Below are 12,292 nucleotides of genomic sequence, written 5' to 3' on the forward strand. Positions count from 1 at the left end.
GCAACAGCAGCAGGTTCCTCTAGCACAGGTTTCCGGCACCAGGATGCCAACACCCTCCACAGCTCTAATTCAGCAACAGCAGCAGCTTCCTCTAAGCACAGGCTTCCGGCACTGGGATGCCAGAGCCTTCCACAGCTTTATTCCAGCAACAGCAGCAGCTTCCTCCAGCACAGACTTCCGGCGCCAGGATGCCAACACCCTCCACAGCTCTAAATCAGCAGCAGCACCAGCTTCCTCTAGCAGGGTCTCCTGGCACCAGGATGCCAGGGCTCTCCACAACTTCCACAGCTCTATGCCAGCAAAAGCACCAGCTTCCTCCAGCAGGGGCCACTGGCACCGGGATGCCAGGGCTCTCCACAGCTATATTCCAGCAACAGCAGCAGCTTCCTCCAGCATAGGCTTCTGGCACTGGGATGCCAACACTCTCCGCAGCTTGAATTCAGCAACAACAGCAGTTTTCTCCATTCGGGGCCCCTGGCACTGGGATACCAGCTCCCTCCGCAGCTCTATTCCAGCAACAGCAGCTCTATTCCAGCAAAAGCAGCAGTTTTCTCCATTCGGGGCTCCTGGCACCGAGATGCCAACACCCTCCGCAGCTCTAATTCAGCAACAACCACAGTTTCTGTCATTTGGGGCTCCTGGCACCGAGATGCCGTCACCACCTGCCACTCACATCCAGCAGTCGCAGCAGCTTGCAATAGCTGAGGTTTATGGCACCGCGATGCCAGCACCCCCTGCTGGCTACCAGTGTACTCATGGGACAGTTCTCATCATATTCTGGAATATCCCGTCCATTTTGCTTCCGAAGCAGCAGCCCAACTCCATCAGTTCAACAAAGATACTAGAGCACACTTGATAATGAAATCTATTGCCGCATCTTTGCCACCGTGCAGCCCTTCCATGCTCCCCGTGCAAAGCGCCTTCCCACCCAGTGCCCTGCTCTATCCCCGCCCACGCCAAGTAATTTCAGCCATTCCAGAGCCACAGAAGAGCCTCTGCTTTCTAATCACAAAATTCCATGTCTCATCCATCTCTTGGACGATTTTCTCATAATTCCCCACCATCGTCACCATCAGCTTCAGGTTTGGCTACACTCACTGCTGTCTTCCCTGACCTAGGAATGCCACCGTCTGCCGAGAAAACAGAGGGCCCCTTCACATCTGTGGAATTTCTCAGTGTCACTCTGGACACAAACCGACTGCAAGCTTCTCTTTCAGTCATAAAGCTCAATTGAATCCTCAACTTCACCATGCGTTTGATTCCTCATGGGCAAGCCTTCATCTCCCACTTGCTATCCTTCGCCGCTTCTGTTCTGTCCCTGCTGGACTTTATCTCACAGTTCCAGTCAGGCCGAACTCCATCTGTGGCTCAACCTCTTCTCAAACTGGAATGGGATTACCTTCTTTTACGACGACCATCCGACTCACTCTCATGACATTAACTCATATACCGCTGCTCCATCTGCCTGTTTTGTGGGGTTTCTACGATGGAAGATGGTCAGCAGCAGAATGGCCCCAGAGCTTGCTAGTGAGTGCAAGACGACATCTTCAGCACACTTCGAAATATATCCCATCGTAGTTGCTGCCATCCTTCGGTGCCATGAATGGTCTCGCAAGTCTGTCCTCCTCTACTCCGATAACCTGGCATTCGTTAACATTATCAACAAAGGTCGTTACAATTCCTTATCCATCATGCCGTTCATGCGTCGTCTAAACTGGCACTCCGTCACTCACCAGTACATCCTTCGAGCTGCTCATGTCCCTGGTCACTTCAATGCCATTGCAGACTCGTTCCCATTTCTCACTCCAGAAGTTCAGAAGCTTGACCCCTTATGCAAACAACTACCCAATAACGATCCCTCCATAGTCGGCTCCGATTTTCAACCTGTAAACCCCGCCTCAATACCACTAATCATCGAATCCAGGAACTCCATCATCAACAGTATCTCTTAAACTTAATCTTCCCATCATTCGACATCGTCACCTTGACCAGTTTCATCACCTATGCCCACTCCTCATCGGCATCAGAACTCTCATCATCAAAATGTACCTTAGTGACATGAGCTTTCCTCCAAGCTCCTAACCGGCTCTCAAGGTCTAGCCTCCAGCCTTCCTCAAATAGCATCCCTCCTTAGAGGCCTCCAACATCAGGAGCCAATGCAAAACCTTCACCATCTTCCTTTTTCTTCCGGCCTTCTAATCATCAGTATCCAGACCATTCGATCTGGACACAGTTCTCCCAACATGGCCCGAACCCTGGAAAGACATGTTCTTGCTTGCCTTTTTTCAGGTTCCGCAGATGCTCCGAATTCACCACATCCTCCCTACACTTCGACCCTCGCCACCATGCTTGCATCTCCGACTTATCATATTTCTCAGATGACACCATAGTGTTCTACCTTAAGCGAACCAAAACCAATCAATCCAGACAGCCGACGCCAGTCTTTTCTTCAAAGTCCAGTCACCTCTAAATCCTTTCGAGTCTATTTCGAACTACCTGGAATTTCGCAAAGCCCAGAGCCTTTCATCATCAGATTCCCTGTTTGCCTTCAAATCTGGACATGTAGCCACCCGCTTCTGGTTCCACCAGCACTTTTGCCAAATCTTCTCCATTCCCGACGTATCCCAGTCCACTACTGTAAACGCTCATTCCGAACATATAATTCAAATCTTGGGCCACTGGTCATCTCAAGCATATCACCGCTACATTTGTTCAGATCTAAAAGATCTCAGATCCATGCAATCCTGTCTCAAGTAATGAAGCTTTTTGGGGGGGGGTTCGTCATGCCCGGGAGCTACGGCGGATTCCCTACAAAGCTTCCCCACACACAGCCGAACTACAAGACTGTCAATCAAGTTCGCAATTGGCTTCGCAATAAATCGTTCAATCGTATCTTGTTGTTGGTGTGGTCCTTGCTAGTGAATTGAAGCTATCTAGCGTAGTTTCAGGACCACACCACACCACAAATTCTCCTAACCCTCTTCCCCTCTGTCACACTCGTATTCTGCGCCCCTCCCTCCCACCCTGTTTCTCTACTTTCTCCTCTCCTGTCCTGTCCTGTCTATTATTTATTGTTTTTTATTGTTTTATTGCTATAACCGTACAGCACTTTGAGCTGCATTTATCTTATGAAAGGTGTTATATAAATAAAGTTTATTATTATTATTATTATTATTATTACTATAGAACAGCTGATCACTGTAACCATGAGCACTATCAGCTGTTACCGCTGTAACATGTTTTTGGGACACAGTTTAAGACTTAGGCAAAGATTCAGAGACAAAAGCACATCGCATCATAGATCAAAAATTCAATCAATCAAAATCAATAGCAGTGTAGCAATCACAGGACCTTTCCTTTGTTACCACTGTAATAATACTAAGGACCACTTAATGAAAGTTTTGAATGCACTTTTTATGTTGTTATGCATTCACTGCTAAACGTATACATTGAATACCCTTATGTAATCCATATAACTTTAGATTTACAATGCCTGTGAGGAAAACTGAGCCATTGCAGCAACAAATAGTAATGGGATACAGCAAAGAGAAATTAATTATTAATTTACAATTTCATTAAAAATGAAAAAGAGAGAAGAAAGAAAGACAAAGAATTGATGCCAAAAATAGGATGTATGTAGAATTTAATAAGTGAGAAATGGATAGCAGCTGAGATGAGCATGAGAAAATGCAAGCAGAGCAACACATACAGTATCACAGACATTACTGCAGATATCACTATATATATACACAGTACAACTGCTTGAACAATATCTTTCTAGACCAGAGATGGCAGATATGGCACTGGGGCCAAATCCAGCCTCATCTGGTCTCATCTGGTCCTTAAGATGTTTTGGAGGGAAAGGGGAAAAAACAGCCATATTCTTAAAATTGTAACTTGTAAATCAATTGATAAATTAATGATTACTGATAAATTATGATAAATTAATTAGACCTAGCACTACAAACTATCCATCAGCCAGACGCAGAATCGGACAGAAGTAAAGGAAAAACCAGTAGGCTAGTTTGTTTAGTAAGCATGCTATCAAAAGAGCAAAAGGTTGACATGGAATGTAGATTTTTTCCAGAAGGATGAAAAGAGCAGTTATTTTTTCCTCTGGGAGGTAAATGGTAAACCTGTATGATATGTATTTGTTGCATTTCACTCTTCTGCTTTATGTATTTCTACATTATGTGTTACTTTCATGAGCTAATTTGCAGTTTCTCATTGATAGGTAGGATACAAATTGATTGTAGCCTAAAATAGCCATGTGTTGACTCAAGTCATATTGATGCCAAAACTAATCCGACCCCCATGGCGGTCTCTTTGAATGAAGCTGATGTCTGACAGCCCTGTTCTAAACTGGAACTGCGTGATGCTGCTCTATGGACTTACAGGAGGAGTGTGTGTGTGTGTGTGTGTGTGTGTGTTTAGATGTGGATGCTCCTCAGGACCTGGCAGCCAGTAACATCCAGACAGAGAGCGCCCAGCTGACCTGGAAGCCGCCTCGTGCCGACATCACCGGTTACATTCTGAGCTTCGAGTCCGCCGATGGCACTGTGCGGGTGGGTGCAGCCACACCGTGGTTCCACCAGTATGAGTGCTTGTAGGCTGAGAAAGATGCTACTCAGTTGTTTATGTTTTGTGCTGTTAATGTCTTAGATCATTGGTTATCAACTGGTATAGCCTCAGGGTCCACATCCATCATTACTCATATTAAGTCAGGGTCCACACAAACTCAAGAGCCAAGCAATATGATTTAGCAAAATGAAACATGTAGTAATCCATGATGCTTTCATGCACTGGTAGCCATCTGTAAGCTGAATGAAGTTACCTTTATTTCTCTTTTTCTAGCATTTTTAAATTGCTACTTTTGTCAGTTTTTTGTCAGTTTAAAAAAAAAATAGCATAAGCATTCTTACACCACATACATTTTTTTTTCATGGTCTGTTTTTCCTTTATTATTTCTATTTTTTTTTTTTTTCACATTTAATTTTTTTTTTCAAATATTACTTCACTTATACTTTTTCTTACTTAAAAGTATTTTTATTTTCATTATTTTATTTTAGTTTTTAGTTTTTAAGTTTTATGTTTAAAGGCCCCATGGCATGAAAAATGCAATTTTTGTTGTTTTTGCGTGATAGGGAAAGTCGGGGCCACATAAATACTGTCCCATGCATTAAACCTGATATAAACGGAGAGATGCACACAGCCCGTTATTTGAAACTCTCCCTGTAAAACGAGTGGATTGCACTTCCACCTCTTTATGATGTCATAAAGAGGCGGAAGAAGCGAGCCAGCCTGCCTCCGCTCCCCAGGCAACAAGCTAACAAGTTAGCCACATGCTGAAGAAATGTTGCTGCACCACAGACGGATGCAAGGAGACTCGTGTTTCACTGCACACTCTTCCAAAAGAAACGCACGTTACAGACCAGTGGCTGATGTCAGTTTTTCCCCCGGGTCCTGCAGGATTTTAGTCCAAATTTGCTCGTCTGTTCAGCGCCGACTGTTTTATCAACCTGACACAATACAATGCCGGTTTCGCAAAGAAACTATTGGAAATGGACACTGCTGTCCCCACACTGTCTGGACCAACGTCAACTCAACCGGCACGTGATTTTTTTTTTTTCTGTCTCAACAAGACGGTAACATCCTGTAATGAACAGATTTGAGGTGGTTTGGTGTCTCCTGCCGTCTGTGGAGTCGGGCTCAAACATGTACGGTCAGCAAACCTTTTCATGATCTTTACATAGTGGCAATTTGGTCATAATTTCAGAAGCCAGTATTTGTTATTTGCACCTAAAACCTGATCGTGCTTAGATTTGATACATGCAAAAAAAAATTTAGAAGTTATAAACATGTTAGTCTTTTACCAAACTTGTGTTGATTGCAAGCCCGGTCATAACATTAAAAGATAATTATTGGTGTTTGTGCAAACCAGGCTTTCTAGTGAAATCACAGAGTAGACACATAACCTTACCTGATATAAAATGGGCACCACATACGTGAGCAGTTTTGATCGTGTCCTCAGTCCAGTCTGCACGAAGCTACATGACAGCTTGAAGCCACAGCCGCCTTCGGTTGCTTTGAAAAGGTCGCGATCCAGTTGGTTTCCTATAGAACCTGAGTCCGCCTTTAGAATGCCGATTTTGACAACTATACACACAACAGCCTGACATTTTGATGCTGTTGATGGTATTATTTAATGCTGTAAACTTGTCCGGCCAGGCAAAATAGTAGTACTTCTGTTAGCAAACTGCACGTGCAACTTTTTGATGATGTAGGCTGTAAACAGGTCTATAACATCACGCTCAGCGGCAGCCATGACAATGATACATAATATAGATCTATATAAGATGATAATTCCCGTTTACTGGTGAGCACTGTTGAGCTCCGCTGAGCAACATAGGTTTCACTTACTTGCTTGTGCCCGACCATATGTCACTCAGAAAACAGTCAGCCAATCAGTGGAGAGGTGCTGATTCTCTCTTCTGATTGGCTAAATGAACCGTGCTGCCAGAGCTCCAGGAGAAAGGCAAGAGAGAGGAGCTGTCAAACTATATTTAGCAGACCACAGGTCCTCAAAACCACAAATACATCTTGCTGGGAATATTCATTCATCTTCTAAGCCGCTTATCCTCACTAGGGTCGTGCTGGAGCCTATCCCAGCACACATAGGGCAAAGGCAGTGAAACACCCTGGACAGGTCACCAGTCCATCGCAGGGCAGACAGACAAACACTGACATTCACACCTAGGGGGGATTTAGCTTCTCCAATTCACCTGACCTGCATGTCTTTGGACGGTGGGAGGAAACCCACGCAGACATGGGGAGAACATGCAAACTCCACACAGAAAGGACCTTGGGTGGGAATCAAACCCAGGACCTTCTCACTGTGAGGCGATAGTGCTAACCACTGCACCACCGTGTCGCCGGTTGCTGGGAATATCAACAGATAAAATAAAACCCTGGAAAAGTGGACAGCGTGGGGCCTTTAAATGCTTGTGAAGGGTGTCTGAGAGCAGCATTCACAAGCATTGCTTATTTTTAGTAATTTTATAGTAATTTTTTGGTAATTTGCTCATTTCCTGTATGCTATATTTTTGAAAAGACTGAAGAGAATTTGCTCAGGATTGAAAGTGTTAATCTGACTTGCCGTGGCTTGTTTTTTTTCAGGAGGTGGTACTAAGTCCCACTGCTGTCTCTTACAACATGGCCCAGCTCAGCGCCTCCACAGAGTATTCAGTCAAGCTGCAGGCCATCGCAGGACCAAAGAGGAGCAGAGTCATCACTACCATCTTCACCACCAGTGAGTGGAGACGTGCACATGGCAAAAAATCTCTGCGTCAAAACGGATTCTTGGGAAACAAGTGGAACTGATTGTTTGACTCTCAGTGCTTAATTTTTGCTTTTGATATGGATTTTAACTTAACATATTTCTTTTTAACTCAACTATTTTTCGTTGATATAATCTCACAGTTGTGCCTGTAATTGTTCTTGAAACAAGTGAACTACACTGGAAACAGATGAAATGATGAGGTTTTTAATATCTAGTCTTAACAGTTTGTTCAGAGATTCTAGTGTGCTGGTCCAAAACAACTCTATCCTTTCTACACTGCAAAAACGCAAAATCTTACCAAGATTATTTGTCTTATTTCAAGTCAAAAATGTCTTATATCTAGTCAAAATATCTCATTACACTTAAAATACGACATGATCACCTCAGAAGTAAATTGTTTTTAGACAATTTTCACTTGTTTCAAGTGAAAATTCACTTGAAACAAGTGAAAATTTGCTTGTTTCATTGGCAAAATTTGCCAGTGGAAAAAGTGAAAATTCACTTGAAACAAGTGAAAATTAGCTAGAAACAAGAAACAAATTTTGCCAATGAAACAAGCAAATTTTCACTTGTTTCAAGCAAATTCTCACTTGAAACAAGAGACAATTGTCTAAAAACAAGTTACTTCTGAGGTGACCATGTCTTATTTTAAGTGTAATGAGATATTTTGACTAATAATAAGACATTTTGACTTGAAATAAGACAAATAATCTTGGTAAGATTTTGAGTTTTTGCAGTGTACTAATTAAACCTTGTTTTACACAGTCGTTTTGCAAGTTGTCCTGTGGGATGACTAATCCACTGGCTGTGTGTTGTGTGTGTGTCTATGTGTGTAGCGGGTGTGCTGTACAGGCACCCAAGGGACTGCTCACAGGCCCTGCTGAACGGCGACACCAGCTCAGGCCTGTACACCGTCTATCTGGGCGGAGATGAGAGCCAGCCTGTCCAGGTCTACTGTGACATGACCACTGATGGAGGTGGATGGATTGTAAGTTACACAGCATACAGCCGGTGTGTGGCAGTTGGAAGCTCACTGACCGAAAGCTCTCCACATGCAGCTGAGATGGTGCCACGATGAGATCATTCGGGTCTCTGGTGGTGTAGAACAGGGGGTTTCAAACTTTTCATGTTCTGGACCCCCACATGGACTTGAAGATGCAGACACCTATTTGAAGTGATTTTGCCCCATAGAGGCCCCAAGATATTTAAGGGTCCAAGGTGCTTGGAGCCCTCTTATGATTGCTTGGATGATTAGGGGTCCAAGCATCAAATGTGCAGGATCACTCTTATAATTATACGTTTTTCTTTCTTTTTTCCATCTTGATGGATTGTTTTCTCCACACAGGTTTTCCTCAGACGACAGAGTGGTAAACTGGAGTTTTTCCGCAACTGGAAGAACTACACAGCTGGCTTTGGTGACATGAATGATGAATTCTGGCTGGGTAACTTCTAGTCAACATAACACATTATAATATTCTACTATTGTAAGACAGAAAACACTTTTATCGTCACTGTAGCTTTTACAGTGAAATTTCCTATGGCATTTCCCCAAAAAGCAGCATAATTTGACAGACCTAAAAACACAATAAAAACACTACAACTATAAAAGAGAGTTTAAAAAATCAATGTTAAGGAGCACTTTGCTATAAGAGGAGAGTGGAGAGTGCCGTGCCTAGGTACCAAAAGAGTGCAGTATACTACTGATAGTTTTTACAAATTTTACACTTTCCAAAACGCAATAGGCAACAAGTTAAAGTTTCAAGCTTAAGTTTATTTAAAACGCCAAATCACAGTTTACAGTCTCAAATGGCCACAAACAAAACAGGATGACACCCCCTGACTTAATCCTCATAACAAACAAGAAAAAACTCATTTTTGGAATATGAGTGTACTACGATAGCAGTGCACAAGTGAGTACTTGACACAAAAATGATGCATTATGGGTGAAGTATCCCTTTAACTTTAAATCTCTACAGAAAGTTAAGTTTCCCCAGAGATTTAAAGTTTCAGTAGAGTTTTTGTGTCCCATGGTCTAAACGTCTGTTGGAAATCCAAGATATTTGAATATTTTTCAGCATAAATAATTTAAGATGTTCATTAATGGACAGGGTTCCTGTGGGTTATGGATTTTTTGGGAAGTCAAGGAATTTTGAAAAGCCTATTCCAGGTAGCGATCAAGTCCTTGAATGTCATGGAATTTGGTCAGCCTCAAAACAAAAAACGAGTAATTAGTTAGTAATCAAATGCAGAATTTCTCTTCCATTGTTTTCAAGTTTTGTTCACAAATGAATCTGAAATGTTTCAAATTCTGAAGAAAAGAAATATTTCAGTCAGCCTTAAAATCTGGTCAAACCTTAATAGTATTCATGTTGTAGTAATTAGAATATTATGATAATGTTGCTGCATACCATCTTACCATCATTATCATCATTGGCATTATCATTGTATATAATCTATCACATCATGCCACTTCTTCCATTCTAGTGAGCCACAGCTTCACTTTCCTCATCTGTCTTTCAGGTCTGTCCAACCTGCATAAGATCACAGCTGGAGGTCAGTATGAGCTGCGAGTCGACCTCAGGGATAAAGGAGAGACAGCCTACGCTCAGTATGACAAGTTCTCTGTTTCGGAGCCTCGCACCCGCTACAAGGTCCATGTGGGAGGATACAGTGGAACTGCAGGTCAGTCTGATTCTGTACCATAGGCTGGAATATCACTTGTTATAACAATTTTAATCTTGGAAGCTAAAACCATTCAAAGCCTGCATTAGAAACATCCAAATTAGGTTGTGAAGAAGAGCTGACATCCCATGTTTTTTAAATACTGATTTTGTATTTTATTTTATTTTTATTGTGTTTTAATTTTGTGATGGAGAGTACTCTTGTTCCATTTTTATATTATTTGTATTGTTTCCATATGTTTGTTTATTTGTTTGTTAGTAATTTTTCAATTTCATTTGGTGAAGACTTACTTTAAGCACATGAACACATCCATACTCATGCAGAGAAGCTACGACCTCATTTATTGTAGACATTTTACAAAATAAAATATTCATAACTGACTCGTCCTCTATGTGTCACTGTAGGAGACTCTATGACTTACCACCATGGGCGTCCATTCTCCACCTATGACCATGACAATGACATTGCCGTTACCAACTGTGCCCTGTCCTATAAGGGAGCCTTCTGGTATAAAAACTGCCACCGTGTCAACCTCATGGGCCGATATGGAGACAACAGTCATAGCAAGGTATGGCTGAACACCACAGACCTCACACTGTGCTTGCTGTTGCTATAGATACTCTAGTCTTCCACATGAAAAACGTCACTTTCCTACTCTAACACTTTACCTGTCAGGAAAGTGATGATTGCTAATCATATTATATGAATATTGTTAGTTCTGTTTGTTGACAGGACAGGATGTGTGTTTCCTGTGATGCCACATTTTTACACTTTTACAATTACTGCCATATTGCATAGTAGTACTGCTCATAATAACGTTGTTTATATAGTATTTTTCTAATCAAATATTTGAAATGCTTATACAATGATAAAAACACAAGTAAAAAGGATAAAAGATTAATTAAGTTGAATACAGGGTGAAAAACAGAGCGGGAGGAGTAACAAGATTACAAAGTTGAAAGAAAGAAGTAAAGAGCGATGGCAAGGAATGAATTAATTAAAAACTACCGTATTTCACCAATTAATCGCCCGGCCGCAAATAGCCGCCTGGTTCTTATAAACGCCTGGGGTCTGCACGCATTTTGCGTATTAAACGCCCACCCGAATAACCGCCGGGGCGATTATTTGCATCATAATGAGGTAAACCCAAAATAAGGCTGTTCACCTTATTTTTGCAGAAGTAAACAGTTAACCGCACAATAACTGTGCGGCACTTCCGTTTTCTGTCAAAATAAGAGCGCTAGCTAACGTTAGAAAAAAGGGTGCACTGTAATCTTAAATCGACCGACTGTAAATATGTTGGACAGTAACTGTCATCACAATAATGGCCTGGTGCAGGTCTGTGCAAAAATAAATAAAGGCCTGCAGTGAATAGCCGCCTGGTTCTTTTAAACGCCCAGGGTCCAAGTTCATTTTGCGTATTAAACGCCCGGGCGATTAATTGGGGAAATACGGTAATTTAAAAAGATTGGTTTTAAGAGATTTAAGAGCAGATGATATGATTATGAATGAGCAGAGGCGCCCTGCCTGAGGATCTGACGCTGCACTGTGCCTCATATGGAGCCATGGTTATGTTCATGTTGTTCTAGTCTGGTCTCCAGACTCCATGAATCAAACTGTAATTTAATGCCTTCTGGCTATGTCTCTATCAGAGATGATTTACCAAAGTCAGGGCTTGCCCACCTGTGGGCCAAAAGTATTCATCACCATTAAATTAATCCTACTAGGTTAACTAATTGCATCATCAGGCATTGCCACAACAACAGCACCTTTTGGACTAGCAAATTGTTATTCTTCTAATATATGATTTTGGTAACATTTCTTAAGAACAGAAGACCACACTTAGCTTGCTGACGGCAAGACCACAACTCTTCACCGCCACTGTCATGTTTGTTTACCTCTCTGAAGTACAGGTGTTAGAGATTTTGCTGGCCAGCCAATCAGGCATGTCCTACAGATTCTGGTGAGATCTACCCTGGGGAATGAGAGCTGTTCCAGACCTCAGGAATCACCACATAATTCAAAAATGTAGCTGTCGATTCACAAGGGCTGGATCCAGGCTACCACTGTTCTGCTGGGATGCCTGTAGAGAAGTCATGCACAACAGCTGAAAGTGAGCTTGAGGATGCTAAAGACAACTTGGACTACTTTTGCTACATAGAATATTGAAAATGAATTGGGGACAAAGACAAACACTGGCCAAAGTTGACAAACAGTTTTTTTCAGTCACTGCAGTACCTGAAGAGTTTCTTTTAATAATTTGCTGCTTGC

The 12,292-nt window shown here is 42.2% G+C and overlaps 1 protein-coding gene across 1 annotated transcript in view; it reads left to right on the plus strand.

The window, feature by feature from the left end:
- The window catches only part of tncb (tenascin Cb), an 85,421-nt gene that overhangs the window by 70,683 nt on the left and 2,446 nt on the right, over positions 1-12,292 (plus strand). Inside the window, exons 17-22 of the mRNA XM_030060638.1 lie at positions 4,435-4,565; positions 7,177-7,309; positions 8,176-8,327; positions 8,685-8,781; positions 9,860-10,021; positions 10,426-10,589. Coding sequence (XP_029916498.1) covers positions 4,435-4,565; positions 7,177-7,309; positions 8,176-8,327; positions 8,685-8,781; positions 9,860-10,021; positions 10,426-10,589 — 839 coding nt within the window. The remainder of the gene's footprint in view (positions 1-4,434; positions 4,566-7,176; positions 7,310-8,175; positions 8,328-8,684; positions 8,782-9,859; positions 10,022-10,425; positions 10,590-12,292) is intronic.

Source organism: Myripristis murdjan, chromosome 9, assembly GCF_902150065.1.
Source record: "Myripristis murdjan chromosome 9, fMyrMur1.1, whole genome shotgun sequence".
Classification (NCBI taxonomy): Eukaryota; Metazoa; Chordata; class Actinopteri; order Holocentriformes; family Holocentridae; genus Myripristis; species Myripristis murdjan.